At 33.3% G+C, this 22,208-nt stretch overlaps 4 protein-coding genes across 4 annotated transcripts; 2 read left to right on the plus strand and 2 right to left on the minus strand.

Annotated features, from left to right (window-relative positions):
* Positions 1–783: 783 nt before the first annotated feature.
* Positions 784–2,165, plus strand: LOC135121329 (zinc finger matrin-type protein 2-like). The gene is made up of 7 exons (XM_064045647.1): positions 784–866; positions 915–1,014; positions 1,065–1,142; positions 1,570–1,692; positions 1,747–1,814; positions 1,857–1,994; positions 2,046–2,165. The coding sequence occupies exons 1-7, from the start codon at positions 834–836 to the stop codon at positions 2,163–2,165; spliced, it is 660 nt and encodes a 219-aa protein (XP_063901717.1). The 5' UTR covers positions 784–833.
* Positions 2,166–2,170: 5 nt separating this feature from the next.
* Positions 2,171–5,169, minus strand: LOC135121349 (uncharacterized). The gene is made up of 17 exons (XM_064045664.1): positions 5,055–5,169; positions 4,582–4,897; positions 4,475–4,523; positions 4,244–4,406; positions 4,085–4,190; positions 3,918–4,032; positions 3,767–3,867; positions 3,637–3,701; positions 3,520–3,572; positions 3,343–3,466; positions 3,188–3,280; positions 3,022–3,126; positions 2,878–2,972; positions 2,730–2,821; positions 2,582–2,679; positions 2,392–2,525; positions 2,171–2,325 (listed from the first exon to the last, which is right to left on the minus strand). Exons 2-17 carry the CDS (start codon positions 4,884–4,886, stop codon positions 2,194–2,196), a joined length of 1,830 nt encoding a protein of 609 aa, XP_063901734.1. The 5' UTR covers positions 4,887–4,897; positions 5,055–5,169; the 3' UTR covers positions 2,171–2,193.
* A 7,599-nt stretch (positions 5,170–12,768) lies between these two features.
* LOC135121372 (uncharacterized) lies at positions 12,769–14,982 on the plus strand. The gene is made up of 7 exons (XM_064045686.1): positions 12,769–12,878; positions 12,929–13,020; positions 13,085–13,200; positions 14,086–14,168; positions 14,359–14,501; positions 14,559–14,637; positions 14,864–14,982. The coding sequence occupies exons 1-7, from the start codon at positions 12,831–12,833 to the stop codon at positions 14,927–14,929; spliced, it is 627 nt and encodes a 208-aa protein (XP_063901756.1). The 5' UTR covers positions 12,769–12,830; the 3' UTR covers positions 14,930–14,982.
* A 1,465-nt stretch (positions 14,983–16,447) lies between these two features.
* LOC135121338 (ras guanine nucleotide exchange factor L-like) lies at positions 16,448–18,517 on the minus strand. Its single transcript, XM_064045657.1, has 4 exons — positions 18,326–18,517; positions 18,102–18,263; positions 17,739–18,032; positions 16,448–17,681 (listed from the first exon to the last, which is right to left on the minus strand). Exons 1-4 carry the CDS (start codon positions 18,498–18,500, stop codon positions 16,573–16,575), a joined length of 1,740 nt encoding a protein of 579 aa, XP_063901727.1. The 5' UTR covers positions 18,501–18,517; the 3' UTR covers positions 16,448–16,572.
* Between the last annotated feature and the right edge of the window lie 3,691 nt (positions 18,518–22,208).

Below are 22,208 nucleotides of genomic sequence, written 5' to 3' on the forward strand. Positions count from 1 at the left end.
GTCCTCGCCCGCTACCCCCAGCGAGAGTTCCGCAAAGCTCTTTCTTATAACCGCTGCTATTCAAACTCTATATCAGCGACCAGTCTCTGCCAGTCCGCCTAACGTGCGGGTCACCGTTTACGCATGTGGTACGATGATATATTTATCGTCGATGTCTCCCATTGTATTACTCCAGCGATTAAAACTTTACTCGGCGCGCTTGCTATCTAATGTGACCCCGTTGACTTACAACGGTGTTGAAATACTGTGACGTCCTCAGGTGATATACCTGGGGGACGTCATAGTTTTTAAGTGGTCGTGGCGTTCGCATGTAAATTACGTGGCCAACGGCTTATCGCAAGTAACGTCCAAAATAAACTGTAGCACCTTATGACAAACGCCTCGTGGCTTGTACGAAATGATAAACTTTACCGCGAATTAAAGTTGAAGGGTTGACAAATCCCCCCGCCTTTACAAATGAATAGCTGTTCACGCTAATTGGGAACTCACTTACGAGGCTTGGACCAGCGTACAAAGCTAAGGTTGGGGTGTAAACCAAACGCAAAAGACACATTTCAAGATAATAATAATATCGTACTTGTGGGCCACGAAACCTGTTTAAGAGCTCGGGTATTCAAAACTGTTATTATGATAAAGCACTAGGATATCATTTATAAATAAAGTCATGCGGCGGACACATGGAGGCGATTGGTGGGCTAAGTATCTTTTACTTTTTCTTGTCCCTATTTGCCCTCGAAATCTTTGTAAGGTTTATGTTTTAGCTTTGATTGAGGAAATCTTGAGTTTAAATTTTTTAATTATTGTAATATACTATTTACATCTTTGTTTATTGAATGTCTGAAAGAGATCCAGAAAAAGCTCATCTGGTTAGTTGTACGAATACATACTACCCAATTTTTTACCAAGAATTTTAGGCCGAAACAGACGACAGCTTTCGCCGTAAATGGGACAAAGATGAGTATGAAAAACTTGCACAAAAATATATTAGGGAAGATGAAGAAAAATTTAGAGGAGGTTATATTTTAACTTAAGGGCTCTTGTGTACACAACAAATATTTTATTAGTCGTTAGACCAGGAAAACCGATAGAAAGATCCCTTTTGAAGGCAAGGGACTATAAGGTTAACGTTGAAGATAAGTTAGGTAACCTTCTACTTCTCCACAGTTTCAAAAATTTTTTGCTACGAGTTAATTTATATACATTTTTTATGTAAATACTTTTATTGTATATATTATGGTCTTAGTTGACCGTGAAATTGCTTAAGTAATAGTAACGGATTACTTTGAGCTTTGTTGGCGGTTGACCATAACTTTTTAAAATTAAGAGCGACTTGACTCATTTGCGGTGTTTCCAGTTAATATAGTTGAAAAATAGTTTACATACTTGTAGCTATGATTTGATACAATAATGCGTAGCATATTCTTTTAACTAATCACTTTGAAAAGTTGCACATTTTAAACTTTCGATAAAACGGTAGGTTTGATTAATTTTTGCTTCACGTTAAATTTTTTTTTTGGCACATTATTGTATTAAGAGTGCTTAAAACTTAAAGTATTTACATAACTATAGGCAAAATAGTTGTAGTGACAAAAGACACGCCACTCTCGCAAAGCGGTGGATTTTACTGCAACGTCTGTGATTGTGTTATAAAAGACTCTACTAACTTTTTTGATCACATAAACGGAAGAAAGCGTATTAACTACTTTTACTAAAACAGTTACCTTTTTTTAAACTTCGCTCATACAGATCAAAAAAATCTTGGTATGTCTATGCGGGTCGAAAAATCGACTCTTTCGCAGGAAATTATAAAAATAGTTTATCAGTGAAGATAATTTTCTAATGTAGTATTATGATAGGTTCAGCAAAGGTTAAAAAAAGTAAAAGACAAGCAGGAATTAAAACAAAGAGCACAGGACATTGACTATGAGGCCAAGCTGAGGGCTGCTGAGGGAGCAACGCAACGGGCTAAGGAGGAGAGAAAAAAGAGAAAAGAGGTTGTTTCCTTATAGGTGATTGTTATTACTATCAGTTATTGTGTTTTTCAGGAAGAAAGAAAGGCTCGCCGAGAAGCTGCAAAGGCAGCCCTGCGGAGCGCGGGCATACAGGAAGAGGACGAGGTCGAGAAGGTGATGGGGTTTTCCGGGTTTGGCTCGTCGAAGGCGTAAGCAGTCGACGGAGTAAATAAAGGCTCCGTCACGCAAACATGGCTCCCTTGATGTCCACCCTCCCCTTCGTGTATGCGCAAAGGCTTTCAGTGATCCGGTGGCAGCCCCAAAGCGCAACTTCCTGCAACCTCTCGCACTTGCGCACAACACTCGCTACTATCTGGAAATGAAGAAGGGTACAGGCACGTGAGTTCAGCATGCAAGCCACTGCACGGGATTGCGGAACCTCGTTATTGACTCTTCCGCACCAGGACAGGTCCAGCTTCTCCAGTAGCCGGCAACTGGATAGTAGAGAAAGGGATCCCACCGTAAGCTCGGTTCCTTCACTCATGGTCAAAGATGTAAGCCTACCGGCGTTTTCTGTGGACAGTTAAGGCTTTCGGCAAGAGTTGATGATTTATTAAAATAAAAAGAACCCTTTAAAATGGCGCATAGCATCCCATCGTCTAACGCCGCGCAGTGATAAAGAAATAATTTTTCAAGACGAGTGGACTCAGTAAGTTCATTAAGAAAACTATAAAGGCGCTTTAAAATAATTTCAATTAATAAAAAACAAAAAAAAACGCTTTTATTTTGTCCACACTTGAAAAAATTCTCAAGTCCAACTCCAACGACGTTAACTTGGGTAAAATTTTATTTATTATAGGCAAAGAGTTCTAAATATGTATTATAATAGTTTAAGTCCGAAGTTGACTCATGTAAAAAAAGCCACCTCCACCAGCGGGGAACAATTAACCACTTTCAAGCTGTAAAATTCAGAAGAAGCGCGGTTTAGGATTTTGTATGCGTCGCTCGAGATGGCAAGTCCTTTAAATAAAGGTTAAGTAGAAGCAGAGTTAAGAGGTTGGTAACTTACCGTCGTATGTGAGTGCGCTCAAGCAGGAGGAGTCAAGACGACCAGAAAAGCAATAATCTTTAATGTTGGCGCACTTCGCGATGCAAAGCTTGCTCAACTTATTTCCTGATAAACGTGTGATAACTTTAACTTCAACTGTTATGTGCACAGCGACTAATGTTAAAACCTTCCTTGAAGAGAGCTCTGACAGTGCGCTCTGCAATATTTGAGTTATAAGACACCTCGAACTCAGTAAGAGCGCGCGAAGCAATAAAGGAGGCTGAAAGAAAAAGCCCAGACATTAATGTGGTATATAAAAAGTTGGTGTACTAAAAGTTGTACAAAGAGCTTCATCGCTAACTAAGTGGGCGCCATTCAAACAAAAACGAGTAATCAAAGGGCAACAATTAGAAAGGCTTTTTAATATTTCGTCGTCCAGCTGGCCACACTCTTCTAAAGTCAAACTCTATAAGATATTAAAAAAACAAGTCCCCAAGTAAAAGTTCTATATAAACAAACCACGAGTTTTGGAAGATTCCAGCCAATACTTTTTAGGTTTTCACGAGTTAATTCTATTTAAAAAATAACAAAGAATGTAAGAGTGAAGAAACAGCAGCAACAATAAGCGGTGCTTACTAGCGCAGTCATAAAGTGTCAAGGAGGTAGTCGGGTATTCGACGAAAAGCCGAAAGGTTTCCTCGCTACATGTTATATAATAGAGTAAACGCGGCATTATTCACATCAGTAGATGCATATACAAGCCTACTTTAGAAGACGAAGTTTGCACAAGCAAGAGCAGATAATGTTGAGAGCTTTTGAACCAATATGCCCAAATGTTTCAACATTTTTTATATTTTTTCCTATAAACTATTGTACAACATAAATATATAATAATACTCTCCATTAAAAAAAATTACCTTGACGCAGATATCCTGAAGAGTAGGAATATGGGTAGTCTGGCGAATAGTGCCAGCGACGATACATTTATTCTTCATTCTTTTAACACCACCTTTTCGAGATTTCATCTTTTTACTAATATATAAATAATATTGAAAAATATTTTATATAAATAGGAGGCTAAAACCTTAAGATGGACCAGCACAAAGAACATTTAGGGGCCCTTGGATCAATATCGCTCATAAGCATATTGTTGGGAAGAGGACGTCGGCACATCACGCAAAAAATAGAAGCTACGTTCACGATAGTTAATAAAAAATTATTATTTAAAAATAAATTTATTTACAAGGGTTATCGCTCCCATCACTGTCGCTTTTAGTATCGTCAGAGTTCTTTTTTTTAACCCTGACTTTCACCGAATTTTTAATATCTGAGCCTGAGTCATCCTTCTGCGGAGAATTGCTGGCGACAGAAGATTGGTTAACATGATCAAAAGAGATCGCTAAATTCTTTCGATCGGGCCATAAAATAACTGGATTTCAAATAAAGCTTTATAACTATAGAGACAAAAGTCAACCTGTTGTACTGAGGAAGGCCCTCGGCTTCTGCTGTATTGATTCATATGCCTAATAGTATATATAAGCACAAAAATAGGAATAATACATAGTGAAAAGTGCAAAGCACCTCCTGCGGATTTCTTGGGCGGAAATACCCCTTTCTTCTAGAAAAGAAGTCAAAGCGCTCTTAGGGCCACAAACCGACTTTTTAGAACTGGAAGCGCTTGAACTTGAAGCTGCTAGACACGTACCTCCAGAGGAAATTAAAAAAGAAGTATTTAGCACAGTAGAAGCGGTTTCCTTGATAAGACCGGGTGTGTTTAAGGTAGTTTCAGTAACTTCATCAAAAGTAGCGGGTAAGGAATCAGGAAGAGGGATAAGAAAAAAGTTTTGAGGTGCTTCTGGCGTATTATAGTTGTTATTATATAACATAGCTTCACCATCTGCAGAGGAGGAGGATTTAATAGAATCACCCTTAGAAGGCAGTTTGTTTTGACAAAAAGGACAAAACCATGACTCTACAGACTCTATATTTTTAGGGAGATATTTCTTGTCTAAACAAGTAATATGATAAGAATTGGGACATCTATCGCAACATACGAGATTCCCAAAGCAATCACATAAATAACATGTATCCGAGTTATTTTCTTGACTACTATCAATATATTTTTTTCTTTTTTCAGATTTCTTCCTAGTGTTCACACGCTCGCCACTACTAAAGTTTTTGGACCTTCGCTTTTTTAAAGGCATCTTATAGCAAACCGTTAAGTAATTTGATTATAAACTAAGGTCAAGTTTAAAAGCTAAAAAGTACAGGCAAAATACAATAAAACAAAAAAATAGCCAAGAGGCGACCAAACGCAGGCACGACCAATAAGATCTACACTTAGAGAAAACACGCAAGGTAAACAGGGCGCAACTTTTAATTAGAGTCAAATACTTCAGTGTGAAAATCCATCCGATAGGCTATAGTTTAATTCGGCATTTATCAGCACTGGACCCTAAGCGTGGTCTTGTCATTACAGTAGGTAGCTCCCATCACGCCAAAAAGTGGTCGCCCTCCTTAACGGGACAGGAAACAATGATTGAGGTATCTAGTTCTAATAAAAAGCAGGCAAGCGTTCAGTTGCATAGGTTTTTCACCTCGTCAATAAACGAACGCCTATTTGAAGAAACAGGAAACAATTAAAAATAAGGTAATGACTACTTACTTACATAATTGCTACTGTTAAATTTATTTCTTACTCAATATATTACTCATTTTCATTCAAAACAAACAAAAAAAAAACAGCAACTTTTATTTTGGGAGATGGTAGTGTCTTCGAATTGGAGTACATTGGAATCTATATTTTAGTTTGTTTCCCTGCCAATTATTGGGAAGAAATTCTAATAACACAGCTAACAGAATTAGCTTTAGATTTTTAAGGTGATATAAACCGTTTGAATTTTTTTTTTTGTAAATTAGCTTGGCTTCAAGATGTATGGTAAAGTGAATATATCAAATCTCTCCATTTTAAGCTATATAAATATTGCCCTTCTATAAGGAAGTTTTATACTTACATATCTATATGACTTAATATAACAGTAACTGTAAGAGGTAACAATTTTTTTGGCCGTAAATAAGTCGACAAGATTTCTGCCTACTTTAGGCTAAAGTCCAGCTCTTATTTACCTCGTGAGCTAAAAAAATTTGTACGTCCAAAGGTTTTTTAGGACTTTCAGCCTATTTTTATTACTTTTAACGTTTTAATAGACATACCAACTGACTGTTTAAAACAAAAATGGACCTACCTCTGAGGTTGTCAGCGCACGCTGTTTATACCGAGTGCACTTTTGAACTAAGGATTATTCGACCGCCAAACCCATAAAATTTAATTGCGCTTGTGTTGAAGTCTAAGCAGTTTACTCCTCAATAATGCATCTTATGATGTACTTTCTATCGACAAATTAATCTTTTAACTTATTAATTGTTTCACAGAAATCTAGTTTTTTTTTATAGCACAAACATTTAAAACCAGAAGCTCTTTAATGGGGAGGTAGCATAAGCTTTTATAATGTACTTGAATTCACCTTTTCTTATGAACATATACACTAAGGCTTAGGTATAAAACTATACTCCTTGAACAACAACTCCTTTCACAGGAAAGTAAAAGCGAGACCCATATAACTAACGAAATAATTCGATGAAAAGGACAACTACCCTCTTATGGCCTATTTTCAAGATCTTTTTAGTAAATATTTTGTACCCTTCGTCTCTCTTGTCAGTTAACAGGTAGGTTTTAAGATGACGTACAATTAGACGAGCGCTATTTAATGTATAAAGGTATTTAAGATTTTAAATTTTAAAATATAACCCTTCTTTAAGGAAAAAGCGTAAAAAATTTATATGATAATAAAGCGCGTTAAAGAAAACTAGAATAAGCTAAAAAACTACGAACGAAATTAAAAAGACGAGAAACCAAAACCAAAACCAAAATTTTTACTGAGACGAGAAACGCGTTTTATCACAAAAAAGCGACCAGAACTTAGAAACTTTCCATTGGGCGCGAGTTTTATGTCAAGACTAACCCAAGTGGGTAAGTGAAAATATTTGAATATGTGCCCCATCCGTAATACAAACGGCCTTATCTACCATTATCTATATCTAACAATATATAAATAGCGCTTAAGAAATCTATAACTAGTATCTTAAAAAAGAATATGGTGAATGCTATTATGGTAGCTTTAAAAAGAAAGCTTTTACAGTTGTGTCCTGTAATTGAGACCTCAATGTTCATTACTTATAAAATTACAGGTAGGCAAGCATACTTAAGAAACATGAATGAGAAATTCAAGGTCTGCCCTTTTGCAAGCAATAATTTTTGGGCTGCCCAACTGTCTCAATATTAACATCAACCATTGAAAATTTTTTGATTTTCAAAGCCCTTCTTTCACTGCCGTTGCAATAAAATACATCAAAACATATAAACTTTTGTGTAACGCTCTATCCTAGTCTCCCCAATTTATTTATTAACCCTTTGCCCCCTGATTAGTACGCTTAAATATTTTTTGTTCTGTTCTGTTTTCATCACTTTATTTTCCCTACCCTTTTTTTACATTGAACAGTATGAATTTTTTTTTACAAAGATTTCGTATAAAAATAGCAATAATAGCTAAGTATTCGAGGGCGCTAAAAAAAAAATAATCTGACACCGAACGCAAACTAAAAGCATTCGCCAACTTTAAAATAGCAACAAAATCTAAACAGAAAACCTAGTTAAACTTAATTAATTTAAAGCAAACTAAAAACTATATGAACTTAGTAAATTTCGGTTCCCTTTTTCGTAATAACAAAAGAGGATTATACTTGTGCTTTGTTATTTGGAAAAGCTACCCAATAACTGATTAAATTTGTTAGCAAGCGGAATTATTGATCGTGAATATAAAAACCAAAAAATTTTAAATTAATATAATTACATAAACCAAGAAGCTAAGTGGATTTCATTATAACAATTTTTTGTTGAAAATAGTATAAAAAGACAGAATATCTCAGATTTAATATTATGTCTAACATATACTATTTTCGTCACTAAATTACTGAGAAAATTATTATTTTTAAGAAAATATTATTCGAGATGTACTTATGTTAGCCTATTACATATAATCCTTATTGGAAATTTTAGACTTAGACTTATTTTTCGCAAGAGAAAAACAGTTATCTCGAGATGTATCTGTACATAACTCATTTTACACAACTTTCGACCTATACTCCTTTTTCGCATACACGCCAATTATACTCTGGCTAAAATTTACCCCGGCTACATTAACCTCGTCATTGCCAGATTAGGTGGTGTAGGTTATTCAAGGCTATAAGGAATAGCACCTTCGAACGGTTACAAAGCGCACTAATCGATTACTGGCAGGAGAACTCAGTTCCGAGCCCTGGGGCGGTGCACGTTATTGCCGTCCTTGCAACCCGCCTTTCCACCAGTACACCCAATATAAAGAGATCAAAAGTGTGGAAACGTCAAAACTTAATAATGGTGCATCTTTTTTAAATGTAAGGAAGCCATTCTAGCCGTGACAGGGTAATATAAGTGCACTAAAATGCATAAAGCTTTGGAAGAATTAATTAAATTTTTATTAGCTTTTTATTGCTTAAACAATTAACAAAATTTTTTAGATGTATTATAGTAAGTTGTATGATAATTTAGAAATATGTAACTGAGTATTACCTTGTTCTTCTCACGCATTTAAAGGTACATACAAATAGCCGAGTTTTATGACCAAAGAAATGACTATAACATTCTATAAAAGTAAAGAGCGCTAAACTAACTGAAATTCACAAGTTAGAAAACAGAAACTGATAAATTAAGCAAACTCAAGATTAAAGAATACAAGATAAGCCGAAATAAGGAAAGGAACAATTTTGGGTAAAACTAAAATGTTAAACAACTGAGCGTGACTATAAACCCAGTATGGCGATTTAAATCTAACACAATAATTTAGTATACACGACGTTTAAGACACAATTTAAAATACAGGATACAAAACTCAATATACCGAACTCAAAATACTAATAGAAAAACAAAAATAAACAGATTACAGAAACCATTGTATATAACATTAAGTATAAAGGTCCATCAACCATAAAACAAAAACTCAAAACATTTTTCTCAGGAAAATGATCCTTGATTAATCCAATCAGAAACCCGAGAAACAACCAATAAAAATACAAGAAAGGAGAAATTAATATTTTAACACAAAATCTAATTTGACCTACCTTATTAATTGGATACAAACTAAACATAGTAAATTTTATTTGGTGCAATAAATTTTTTTTTTATTGTAATCTATGGAAGCTTATTTCGATCTTTTGTAAAAGTATAAATACCTACCGAAACAGGTCAATAAAAGAATCTTTAATTTTAACATACTTATTTTATACATTTCATTAAAAAATTTTAGTAAAATCCCCGTACTTGCCAAATTAGTATAAAGTAAGCCCCTCACCGAGACGACAGAATTACCCTTATAATCTGACTGTTACTACCACGGGAAACCTCAGAATATAAGCAGCTAGCGCGGATTTTTCCTCCATGGTGCAAAAATATATATTATATTATTTTGTTAGATGAATATTAGTAATACATAAAAGGTAGTTTTTTTATATGTTAGATTTAAAAAACACAAATGAGCTGATAGGGCTAAAAAGTTACACAAAAAAATCTTTTTTTAATTAGGAAAATTTTTAAGGAAAGAAAATACTTTTTTTACGCATTCTGCATTAAATCATCTGCACATACTGAGAAGAGGATAATAGTGACTTAATTTTAACAACATTGTTTTCACGCACCAAGGACAAAATTGATTAAGAGCGCTGTAATAGCTTAAAGTTTAATATCCTCTAGTTTTCTCAACGCAGACATAATACCGTTAGCTAAATATATTAACTTTCCATAAGAGAAAATTTCTTTGATGTAACAGGGTTCCGCATTAGCCTAAAGCGTATGTTAATAAATTCTTTAGTTCAAGTATACTTTTAAAAATGTTGCGTCTCGAGTCTAGTGAGCTTCCCGGTTTCGTCTCCAGTTCTCTCTTTGGTCCATCTCTAGGTCGAATCTATTCATTTTTAGTTCTAAATTTCTTTTATTTTTAATAAATCGTTACATTACATGCAAAACCATATTTGTGCATGTAATCTCAATTTTAATATAAGTTGACCATATAAAATACTTTATCGGCAATAATCTTCTGATGATAATGTTACACAGCTATTAAAAACTGAAATTTTTAGGCCGTAACTCATGCTCAAATTGTAGGCTTAATTAAATTAGTAAGTTACTGCGGTATTAAAAAAAAAATTTAAAATTATATTAGAATAATAGAAATAGCTGGATAATGTAACATGGAGCCCGTTCGATAACATATAGGCCTAATATAAAAAAACAACAAAATAGGGAGATGCGGGAGAACTAATTTGTGGATGAACTGGTTGGAAAGTGATCACGTGCTTTGAACCTTGAGTTTGTAATGCAGTTGTATACCATGTGTTTCATTAAAGTTTTTTTTGACATTCTAAACCTAGTAAAGTACATTGCATGCACTCTTTAAAGTAAAAACAAATTTCCTGAGCGTAGCTGCGTATTGCTCTCTAAAGTAATTTTTAATAGGGGTCTGAAGTTAAAGTGTTCTGCCTTTTGTACTCTGGCTTGAGAAATTAATTAGTTGACCTTTTTGTTTACTGGTAATCAGCTAAATCACCAAAAAAAGCAGTGTTTGAAAAGTTTTGTGATCATAAAGCCTTCCCTCATCGATCCCACTATTCTCATACTCCGCGTAAAGCCGTTGTTTTCTAAAGTATTGTTTTTAAGCAAATAGTGCGTTCGACATCGAAGAAGTATTATGCCGTACTTGAGTGTGCTTCGTACCAACTAATTATTATATGCGAGCGCTTTCCAGCCCGCAATAGTAGAGTTAAATACTTTTCTGGTAACTTTAATTACAACAAACGCTAAATCAGGTTTTTAATTATTAGGAAGCAGAGCAAAGAATCGTTTGCAATTAAAATTTTATACCCAAACTTTTTACGTTCACTTTTTATTTTATTTAAAAAAAAAAATTTATAAACTTTTTATTCTTAATTTTCTAATTTTATATGTTTTTTATTTTTATTTTATTATCGTTGGCGCACTATAAGGCTCAGACATTGTAAATTTAGCTTGTATCTTAAGAGTTACTCTTTATTTAACTGAAAGCTATTCTTAATTTATTTGAGTGATAGTTGTTTCAAGTTTCTAATTAATCTTTCATATTTATTAAAAAAATAACTGCCCTACACAACCTCTATATTTGATCCCATAAAGCAACCGTCCATATATTATAGGAGTAGGGCACAGAAATCCTTTTTTAGAATATGGTATATGCACGAAGCGCTGTGACACTAAACGAAGTTGTAAATTTGGAAGGTATTTAATTATCGTTACATCCCACCTCCTGCTAGATGGTTTGGAAACTAGGTTTATATTTGGTAGCAAATACCTTGGCATCTTAAGTAATGTGAATTGATAGTTAACGAAATTCTCACTATTTGTACCTTTTTTGGTCATTTGGTCTTTGATTCCAGAAAGGTTTAGCGCTATATTTTGGTATAGCACTCGATGCTAGGTATATTCAGCGATTGATGTTACTAATATTAGAACTCGATACCCTAATATATGAGTTCCTGTGCCCTTGAGGTAGGCGCTCAGTTTTTGGTGTGGTGGGACATCTAACAACTAATAAAGTAAATAAAAATGCGGTACAGATGCTTAACATATTTCACAACTTCCCTTATATTTGCATGTCTGTTCGACTTATTTCCCAAGAATGCGCCGTTGTTATTTTTTAATTCCTTTTGGCTTTAGCCCTATAGACCAACGCACTTGATATTTTAACTTGATGACCCTTGCAGCCCTACAGACTAGGGTCTTCAAAATACATAACCAAATGGTTTCATTAATAATAAGATACAGAGATACGGTGCAAAAATAATAATGTTTGAGAACAAAATTGCTTTTTTTTTTAATCTGGGAGGATCTCGGGTTATGTTGCCCGAGATCCCGAAATAATCGTGAGACTTGAGAAGGCCTTAAAGAAGTTTGTAGTCCGACATGTGCGATGCAACTTGTTTAAAAAAAAATTAATTATAAAACAAAACAATTAAAAAAGAGGTTACTGTTATTTTCTACCCAGGGGTACTACGCTTAGCCCTATAAAAACGTCTAGCTTTAAATCATCCATCAAAATTTTTCATCCTTCCCCCAAGGGGTACCACGACTATGAGGGATAGTGAAAGAGTATTGTCCTCAGACTTCCGCTATTCTGCTGAGGGGCGATAGAAAATTGCCAGAGGCCCCACTGACCTCGTAAACCTGGTAAACAGTTTTTTGACTAGCGGGTAGGTGAAGGAGACTAATAATATATCTATAGCGGTTAGGATTTACATATAATACTAGATCTGCATTATCGAATTGATAGTAAATAGTTTCATTGGCTCGTTAGACCCCCATTTGAAGATTGTCTTATTTTATATTAAAAATCTTCCAGTTAGTATGCACGAAAACTTGAATTTCGAGCAAGTACATTGGGCTTGCCAGGTGTTTTTGCATCGTGCATTTTGGGGCCTGAGTACACATTCGTCAGGGCAGATATATAAAAAGCGTTGCTTTGTGTAGCTATCAGCTGTTTTATATGGTGTGGCTGCGGCCCCCCCCCGGACATAGAAAGGCTGTGGCTTGATGAGTTTACAAAATTGAGGTCACAGACCTTGGGTGCCGATCTGGCCTAGGGAAAGCTCAAATATTTATTAGCGTTATATTGTAGTAGCTCGTCTCTGACTGTAATACTAATGATATCATGATCGGAAACGATGACTTTATACCACTTTGGAGAATACGAAAAACAGTATTTCATAGTTGCTGATTAAATTTCCAAAAGTAAGGTTTTTTATAAAGATTTTAGAAATGTGTAACGATAGAGGTTACATTGTGCCTGACCTGGGTATGACTATGGATGACTTTAAAATTCGCTTCGGTGAAGAACCAGAGTATATATATTATAAGTATACTATTACTTTAAAAATGTAACTTATTTCTTTTTAATCTATGTAGTCGTTCTCGTTTACTAGTCTTAGTTCAGCGTAAATTGGAGCAATCTGATAGAATGTACTGTTTTTTCACTCCTTCTTACGGCGGTGACAAGAAACTCAGAGCTCAGACAATAGAAGGTTTACTTTACCTTTAGTTTTTGTCACTGTAAATAAGTAACTATTATTTCAATTTTGTGTTTAACCTGTAAGCTTTATCCTTATTATTTTTTAAATTACTCGTTGTCCTTACTAACTTACATGAAATACTGTGTAAAACCCTTTTTACTAATTTAAACGTTTAAGGTCTTTATTTTTAAGCTTAACATACGCAAGTTAGCTTTGGCCTTATTGTGTACCTTTGTTATCAATTTTATTCTCTTCTTACGAGCTAACAACAATAACTTTAACTTTATACTCGAAAAAGTATAAATTGTATTATTTATTTCTGCAGTACAAGTTAGCGGTCATTTCGCAATATTTGTATGTACAATCCCTTCTTTCCCTTGTATTTGATACTTTACTGCAGCTACTTTTATACAACTATTATTGAAGCATGAATACTTAAAAATTTACTATAATTAGGAAGTTTATGATTTTTGTAAATAAAAAATAAGTCTAAGTTTAATCTTTTGGGTGGTTACTTTGTTTATTTTTTAATTTTCAACATCCTTATTATAAATTTTTCTTGTTATACTTTTATTTTGTTTATTGTTCATACGCAAGCTCTTTTATTCTTTTTTTTCGCTAGACTATTATAAGTTACCATTTTGAAGTTTAAATTTCTGGTGCTTGTTTTTTAAATGTCGAAAGCATCTAATCTCTCGCGTAGCTTCATTAGTGGGATGCGCTGCATTTTTCGGGCGTATACTACGTATATAAGTTTGTTATGAAATTTAAGTTCGTCAGTTCTCTTTTTTAAAAAAAGAAAGAAGCGGCCACTCCCAGTGTGTCGCTCCCACAATTAATAATAACCTCTAAATCTGTTTAAAAAATATACAGTTTACTATTATATTTATTTATTAGCATATTCTAACCAAATGGAACAAGATGGAGTGCAGCGCGCTATACTTATTGTTGAACACGGGGTTGGTCCAAGCGCTCAGAAGGTATTAACTAGTTAAAAATTTATAAAGTGTAGCGTGTACACGCAAAATTATTATAAGGGAAGCGTGATTAACTAAGTATGAATAACTATTAAACAGTACTTTAAATGGATTATAAAACTTTACAAAATCTTGGACTTTTTATTATTTGTGGGTTTGTACAAACTTTATAACTTATTTGGCAATGCAAAAGTTAATAAACCAACTGAGATCGAAGAATCAGTTTTTTGAAGTCTTCAAAGACAGTGAGCTCCTTGTGAATATCACGGAACATGAACTTGTCCCGAAACACGAAGTTATCTCCGATGAAGAGAAAAAAATCTTAATGGAAAGATAGTATGAAACTTTTTATCCCCTTGTTTCTGTCTACTTTTTTATGTTTGCTCACTTCAGTAGAGTTCGGGAATCTCAACTTCCTCGAATTTCGAAGAACGATCCGGTGGCCCGGTACTACGGGCTCTCTCACGGGCAGGTCTTTTAATCTTAATAATCTAATAAATATAAATAAGCACTGTGCTTCGTTATATAATTTTGAGTAACTCTTTTTAGTAAAATAAATTCCTCTTAAAATTTACAATGTTAAAAAATTAAAAAAAATCCCTAAAATATAATTTACCACCTGAAGTTAAATAAAATGTTTTATTACTGGTTTTTTTTATAAAATCCATACTCTATTTAAAGTTTTATTTTTAAATCAGGTTGTTAAGATTACACGTACTTCGGAAACCGCTGGAAGATACGTCACCTACAGGATCGTTATATAATTTAGTTATTTTATTGAGAGTTTTAATTGTTTAGTATATTTACTATTAGCAAAAAAGCCACGAAATTAAAAAATATATATATCTTCACGACGTTTCTACCCTTTAAGGATTTACAAAATAATTATCAGCTTACCTTTATAATTTTTAAAGTTTTTTTTCGTACACAAACAAATTTTAAACTTAACTGATAAAAGATAATTGGTAACAAAGGCATTTTATTTATAAAATGCCTTTGTAAAATGCCTTTGTTACCAATTTACGATTAGAAGAGGTTGCTGGTATGTTCTATAAAATTTTCTTATACTTTTAGAAAGCACAAGCTTATTTTTATGAGAGAAACGCAATATCTCTTTTGTATGTGTGAATTCGTTTTATTTATACCTCGAGATTTTTGCTGAGCTGCTTTACCTTTTTACTTTTTTAAAGACCTTACACCGTTTATATCTGTTTTTTTGTAATAATCTTTAAAAACTCAATTATCTAGTTTAGGAAAATAACTAAAAGATATTGGACAGTATTACTTTTTTAAGGCATCGTACATTGTTATTTAAGTCAGTTTTTTGTTTACTATTTCTTATAACCCACATGGTTTGACTGAGAAAACTTTTGAAAACGACTATTCGATTTTCAAATTGTTTATTGAAACTTCTTAATAACTACATATGAAAAGTCTAATTATAGGTGCATATTACGCTATAATAGGCCTGATGCAGGTTAGAAATTAATTGCTCGGTGTTAATAAACTGATCACCTCTCAGCACGCGGTTTATAAATTGACGCTGCTTTAAACGTACCAATAACCTCATTACCATTAAATTTTAGCGTAGTTTAGCGCACGTGGGAAATAACAAAAGACATTTTTGTATCAACTACGTTAAAGGGTACATATAGTATTTTTTTCGAAATTATTCTAACCCATCATAGAAATATATATATATGTAACTAGTTTTAACGAGGAAGCTTTTTGCTTCCGGCTTTGTGTAGCCTTGTTTTATAATAAAGGGGGCAATCTGCAAAGTAAAACCGGGCAAAAAAATAGTCACCAAACCGAAAAATAATCATAGTCAGATACATATAGCCTGATTGATAAAATTGAATAACAAAAAATTATCTAATTGTCCCCTTTTTAAATTAATTTAAGGGAGCGATATATTATAGAAAATATAACGCGGATTATTTAATTTTTAAATAAATAAAGTGCAGACCCACCAATTTTTAAACACCTTTAGCATCTTTTGTTTTCCTTTGATCCCTATATTGCTATACTGCACACAATTCATTTAAATTAAGCACCCTTTATACGTTATTACCTCCTGACTGACCATTTCGCAATTGCACCCTTTCCATGTCTGCCTGCTTGATTAACTTACCGCTAGGGCACCTTTAAAGTAGTGTGCATGTCCGTAATTTTTTCAAAAGTTACTACTCTGTTTATTAAATGGGCGCAACTTTTTGTAAATGCAATGCAGGAGCAAGGTGGTGGATCTCAGTGTACATTTTAAAGGTATAGTAAAAAAATTAAGTCTTAACCCTTTATTAAAAAACAAACAATTCGTTGTTAACTTCTGAAGCCGGCCTTCATTCAAAAAAAGTTAAAGAAAGTTCTCACCCGCTACCTTATTTATCCATAATAGCAGATTTGTTCACCACAGTAGCTCTATTCTTTTATAAGAACAAGCCCTAAAAAAATTTAAGCGACAAAAAGCGCAATAGCGCTGGAGAAATGGGATGCATGGATGACCTGAACACTCAGTTCTAACCAGCGCCAATTTGGACGAAAGAAAGCAAGGTGAGTGACAGTTATGGCAGCCTTTAGCAGTTTTCAAAAATTGAATAATATCAACTGGAAGGTCAATAACAGCTAAGTTAGATTCCAACACGTTCGCGACATGATAAGCTATCTCGGGCCAAGCACTCGGGTTTAGGGTATGAGCGCCTCCTAAAAGGGCGAAGCATCTTAAAACAGCACAGCTTGAAAATTCTTTTAAAGTTGGAATAGCCGAACTGCTTTTCCTTAAATGTGTGAATGGAGCTTCAAATTTGGTACTGGGGGTACTACGACCCTTTAATCCCGTAGTGTAAGTACGAGGACTAAGGGTGCAGCTGTTAAAAGATCCTTTAAACTTTATAATATTATTTTTCAACTTGTTGCATAACGACTCCATAGAAGAGCTAAAAATAAATTCCCTCGTATTTCTTAAATGTGATTTTTTATAAAAAAAATCCATTTCTTTTCTGAAAGTTTGAAAAGTGTTGAAATCAAAGTCGTTAACGCCAGCAGTTAGCTCCGAAGCCGCTGTAATCGTGGAATAAAAGTTCTTTCTAAATACAGAACCGATAACAAGTAATTGGTCAGAGTTTCGTTTAAGAACTACGCCTCTTTTTGCAAAAACCGATCCATATAGTGAGAAGTGTCCGCCATTCTTAATATAAGATGAAGACTGTAAACTGAAAAATGTATTACTAAAGTGATTACAACAGGAAGATGGGTGAAAAGCTAGGAGATTTCCCCCTAAAAGTAGTGTAGTGCGTTCAGAGATTAATAATAGTTCCCCAGGTAATACTTTAAGAAAATTAGCACGCACGTTTAGAACACGCAAGCTTTTGCAATTTATAATTGAAGAGGGGAGGGTAGCCAGTAAGTTATGGGAAAGGTTAAGCTGAAGTAGATTAGAAAGATGTCCGATGGAGTTAGGTATTCTCTTTAATTTATTATCTTCAAATGAGGCAAAGCGAAGAGATTTCAACCCTCCTAATTATATAAAAACAAGTCAAAAGAAAGTGTGTAGTCTATACAATAAGCATCCACCTAAGCAACTTGGGAGCACAACTAAATTATTATGACTGCAGTCCAAATACTCCAAATTTTCTAAAAAACCAAACGTATTGGGAAGACTTTCCAATAAGTTACCACCAAAGCTTGAACCAATATATAGAATTTTTAAAGAAGTACAAAAGCCAATTTCCTTAGGTAAGCTTCGCAAAGAATTTACTTCGCATTTTAAACGTTCCAATTTTACAAGATTCCTTATCTTTTTTGGTATACTTTTAATATGATTGTGACTTATGTCAAGACTTTTCAAGTTATAGAGAGAGCATATCACTATTGGGAATGTACACAGATTATTATTCGAAAGATTAAGCCGCGTTAAACTTTTCAGTAAAGTGATACCATTAGGCAGATAAGTTAGATGGCAACGGATTAAAGATAGTGAGGTAATATTACAGCTGTATTCGTAGTGTGAAGTGCACAGGTTAAGTAGAAGACAAGTAGTGAATTCCCTGGACTTGTTTCTTAGCCGATAGTCAATTAGTTTAGAAGAACTTTTTCTCGCTTTAACAAAAGGTAAAAGCAGATATATTAGGTAAGTAAAGAATAAGCAAAAACAGAATTACCTAATATAAATACTTGATTGTTGCTAGCGAGTCGAGAGCTTTGATTCTCAGAAATCTGCGAGGTAAAGGTAGATAATGGTTTAAACGTCTCAGAAGTTTCACTATTTAAGCAAGGTAAAAATAACTTTTTTCTTGGCAACACTTCATACTGAGTAGGGCTAGTCACCAAACACATAGCCCAAAATATCGTTAGTAAGGACCCCGCACTAAGTGAAGCGCAGTCAAGACTAAGCGGCTTTATATTATACACAATACTAAAATCCTGATGTCAGGGGCCTCTTTATTATTATCATCTAAGGCTCGCGCATGCAGTTTCATAACAAATCAATTTCGTGCAAATTCTATTGAGAACACCCCATTGGTTTACTGTTAACATGTTACATTAACCCTGAACTTTTAAATAAAAAGTACATATTTATTTGGTCGAAAAGAATGTATTATATAAAGCGGTTATAATTATAAGTGTACAATTAGCTTGTTTTCTGCAAGTTGATAAAAATAAGTCAAGTTATATTAGAAACTGGAACGATAAATGGTACAATCATTTTAAATATTAAAAAATTTGGTTTTTGTTAAATTTTTTTATAGGTGGTAGTCCATACATTAAAACTAAAATACTTTAAATTTAACAAAAATTTTTTGTAAAAAAAGTGTACATATGGAGGTAGTTTAACTATTAAATTTCTAATTCGTTAATTAGAGTTATTTTATTAATAATATGCATTTATTATGACATAATATGACTCGGGTTTTTAATATTAAATGTCGATAAAAACTTTATTCCATAAAACTATTAGTAACTTCGTATAAAAATTTGGTTGCCATTACCAGCAAAATGAGCGCAAAAGTAAAAATAATTTTTTTTGGATACATAAAACCTAAAACGTTATAATATGATTCAAATAATGGAAAAGCTATTATACTCAAATAACCAAAATAAGTAAATTGCATGACAGGGTAATAAAAAGGCTTCTTTAAGTCTTCGGTTTATGAGTATTATAAAAGTGCTGCGGAACTTCAATAATTTAATTAGAGCCTACGTTCGTATATAATTCAAACAAGTCGATGATTTTTATTAATTATATTCGTCTTTTCCTTGGCTATAACTAAAGTAGTTTACTTATAACGGAAATGGTTTTATATCAAAAGTTTCCTACTTTTCTGGGTTCTGTAAACTTGAAAAGAAAACGCCGTTACTAATTTGTTAGATTAGGAGTCTTATCGGTAATAAGGTAATAGTAAAATTTTTTTTTTAAATTTGTGTCTAGAGTTATAAAATTGTATGACAAAAATACTAACAAAATTCTCTGGAAGAAAAAATTTGGAATATACTGCGGCCAGACTCCACTCTTAGAGAAAGTCTTCATTACTATGAGTGTTTAAAATAATGGTGTTTTTCTGGTTTTCTTTCCCAATTTGCCTTAAAAATAGTTGTCCAGTGTTTTTAATAAATAGTATTGGGAAACATTTAATTACTTTACTTAATAGAAAGAGATTACTATGAAGATGTTTGTTATTTACTATGAAGATTCCACAATAACTTTATTCGATTAAAAAAGACTATGTTAACATTACTTAATATATAAATCTGAAACCTCAAATTTATCCTTCCTTCTGTCACTCCTTAATGATTTTTTTTGCTTTATATAAAAAAACCAAAATAGCTTAAAGAATTTGAGCTTAATTTATATAACTTTACAATACAAAAAATAGCGGTGAAATAGCATACATTTTAGGCAAGGTAGTTTTTGATGCCTTAAGTGCCCTCATTATTAAATATACTTACCGTGATTTCTACTCTCTCCTGTCAGATAACAGCTAGTAAACATCCCATTATGATCGATCCGAAATGCTCTAGTATTGGTTTTATGGACTAAAATAGCTAATAAGAATTATATTGATGTATAAAAAAGCTAATTTTATGTTTGATGTGTTGCATTAGAACTATATATTTGATCCTAAGGAGGTTTGCAGGTTCATTTTAAGGTGCTTGTTTTATTAACGTATCTACGAACAGATAAATTTTTTCTGTACCTTGGGATAAAAACCCTTTTCTCTGCTTGGAGCCCCTATTACCTTTCGCACTAATGATAGCTCCTTGGAGGCGGCAACCCATATTACTCATTGCTTCTAAGACCTATCTCGGAGGGCATCTAACAGCGAAGCAGGTAAAATTAGGTTTTTATCCCTCAAGAATAATACCAATACTTAGCTATGTAACCAAACTTTTCTCCATCACTAGGTAACCATATAAAATGACATAGCACATTTAACAATAGTTGCTATAACAAGCTTAGAAGGACCTAGACTGATAGAATGTAGTTCACATTAATTACTTACTTGTCTAGAGCAACAATAATCTCGAACCGAACATAACTATAACTAGTTGGCTTTAATTAGACTTCAGTACTAACCATAGGAAGTATAATTATTATGCTAGTCTAGTCAATAATTAGTGCTGAAGAAGATTGTTATAAGTTCTTTAAAGCAATAAAACTCAATTCACGTACTTTAATTTTTTTTTACTAAAGATATTCTTTAAGATTGCAATGCACTTTACTGCATACATGGCCAACTACCTCAACTAATTGCCCAAATGCAAACTTGCACCATTTGGGAATTAGACGCATCCCACGATATATGATTTACATCTTAGACGCTTTTACAATTGTAATTTACCTAATGATGCAATTAATTAATAATTATTTTCTATGACATTTTAACTACCATAAACCCGTAAGTTTAGGACTTAAATAACCGTTGCAGATAGCTTTGAAGGGTAACCATATTAAAAAATGCGGTAACTTAATACTGCTATGCTGCTTACACACAGAAGCTGACTTTTAAGTTAGAATCCGTCAAAGCACAAGGAAACGTCTTCAGGGCTTCGTTGCCAAAAGCAAACAAAACATCAAATTGAATTTTGTGCAAGTAATTAAAGAAACATTAGCATTAATCGCAGTAAACAGCACCATCGACGTCAACCCGTGGTCTTACAATTGAAGAAAACGGTCCGCTTTCAGTAAATTCTGAGTTTTCTTTACACTTAAAATGTCATAGTTCTAACTTCTGTACATACACTTACACAATCCCAAGTTACATTTTCATTTATAGCTCTTTCTTGTTTTTTACTTATTATTTTTTTTAAATTATATCTATTTTTTACTTATTAGGGAACGCCCCCTTCCGGATCTTAGGATCCTAAATCCTAGGTTTAGAATATGCAGATATATTACAGTAACAGATGAAGTGCTTTGAAATCTTGGTACAAAGAAAACTAGAAGATAGTAAAACATACATAGAAATGAAGTACGATATACAGGCCAAATTAGAGAAGTTAGCATCAGTATTAGGAATTTGAAGAGAAAAAATTAATTTGGTGGTAAGAAAAGCATTTAGACTACAAAGAGGGCAGCACTTGTACCTTACAATCTAGTATATTTTGTGAAAATTATAATATTGAGCTATCTACGGTTAACTCAGTCACGATGTAACACAACCAGGGACCGTTATATGAACTTTCAGCGCAAGATAAAAGAGAACAATAAAATAAATTATCAAGTAAGAGTGTACAACTCCAAAAACCTAATTAAATTTATTATAAAAATCTTACACTATATATACATAAAATATGGTTAATTAGATGCTTACAATTATTCTCTTCCTGTAAATTTTTAAATCGTCATCCAGTCTCTATTGTTGATTGACGCCATTAGAAGCTTTTATTCTTATGGTTTATTAGTGAAGTACTATAAAGAAATTGATGTAACTAGCTTCAATAAGACGCCATGGTCAAATGGTTTTTTTTAACATATATATACCAACTTTAATGCATGTACACGTTTTAAAAATATTAGATACGATGACTACTAATCAGGCAGTC

The sequence above is a fragment of the Zophobas morio genome, unplaced genomic scaffold, assembly GCF_036711695.1.
Source record: "Zophobas morio isolate AGI-343-1 ecotype UQ-CSIRO unplaced genomic scaffold, CSIRO_AGI_Zmor_V1 ptg000568l, whole genome shotgun sequence".
NCBI lineage: Eukaryota > Metazoa > Arthropoda > Insecta > Coleoptera > Tenebrionidae > Zophobas > Zophobas morio.

What these genes read in the sequence shown, in the direction of transcription:
- LOC135121372 (XM_064045686.1), top strand. Translation starts at nt 12,831, where the DNA reads ATGATCGGAAACGATGACTTTATACCACTTTGGAGAATACGAAAAACA. An exon ending in CGCTTCGGTGAAGAACCAGA is followed by an intron (nt 13,021 to 13,084) that starts GTATATATATTA and finishes TAATCTATGTAG; the next exon opens with TCGTTCTCGTTTACTAGTCT. An exon ending in ACGGGCTCTCTCACGGGCAG is followed by an intron (nt 14,638 to 14,863) that starts GTCTTTTAATCT and finishes TTTTTAAATCAG; the next exon opens with GTTGTTAAGATTACACGTAC.
- LOC135121349 (XM_064045664.1), bottom strand. Translation starts at nt 4,886, where the DNA reads ATGTTATATAATAACAACTATAATACGCCAGAAGCACCTCAAAACTTT. An exon ending in TGCAAACTTCGTCTTCTAAA is followed by an intron (nt 3,702 to 3,766) that starts GTAGGCTTGTAT and finishes TATAACATGTAG; the next exon opens with CGAGGAAACCTTTCGGCTTT. An exon ending in GACACTTTATGACTGCGCTA is followed by an intron (nt 3,573 to 3,636) that starts GTAAGCACCGCT and finishes TTTTTTAAATAG; the next exon opens with AATTAACTCGTGAAAACCTA.
- LOC135121338 (XM_064045657.1), bottom strand. Translation starts at nt 18,500, where the DNA reads ATGTGTTTGGTGACTAGCCCTACTCAGTATGAAGTGTTGCCAAGAAAA. An exon ending in CAATCAAGTATTTATATTAG is followed by an intron (nt 18,264 to 18,325) that starts GTAATTCTGTTT and finishes CTTTTGTTAAAG; the next exon opens with CGAGAAAAAGTTCTTCTAAA. An exon ending in TGTGCTCCCAAGTTGCTTAG is followed by an intron (nt 17,682 to 17,738) that starts GTGGATGCTTAT and finishes TTATATAATTAG; the next exon opens with GAGGGTTGAAATCTCTTCGC.
- LOC135121329 (XM_064045647.1), top strand. Translation starts at nt 834, where the DNA reads ATGTCTGAAAGAGATCCAGAAAAAGCTCATCTG. An exon ending in ATCCAGAAAAAGCTCATCTG is followed by an intron (nt 867 to 914) that starts GTTAGTTGTACG and finishes CAAGAATTTTAG; the next exon opens with GCCGAAACAGACGACAGCTT. An exon ending in CGCAGGAAATTATAAAAATA is followed by an intron (nt 1,815 to 1,856) that starts GTTTATCAGTGA and finishes GTATTATGATAG; the next exon opens with GTTCAGCAAAGGTTAAAAAA.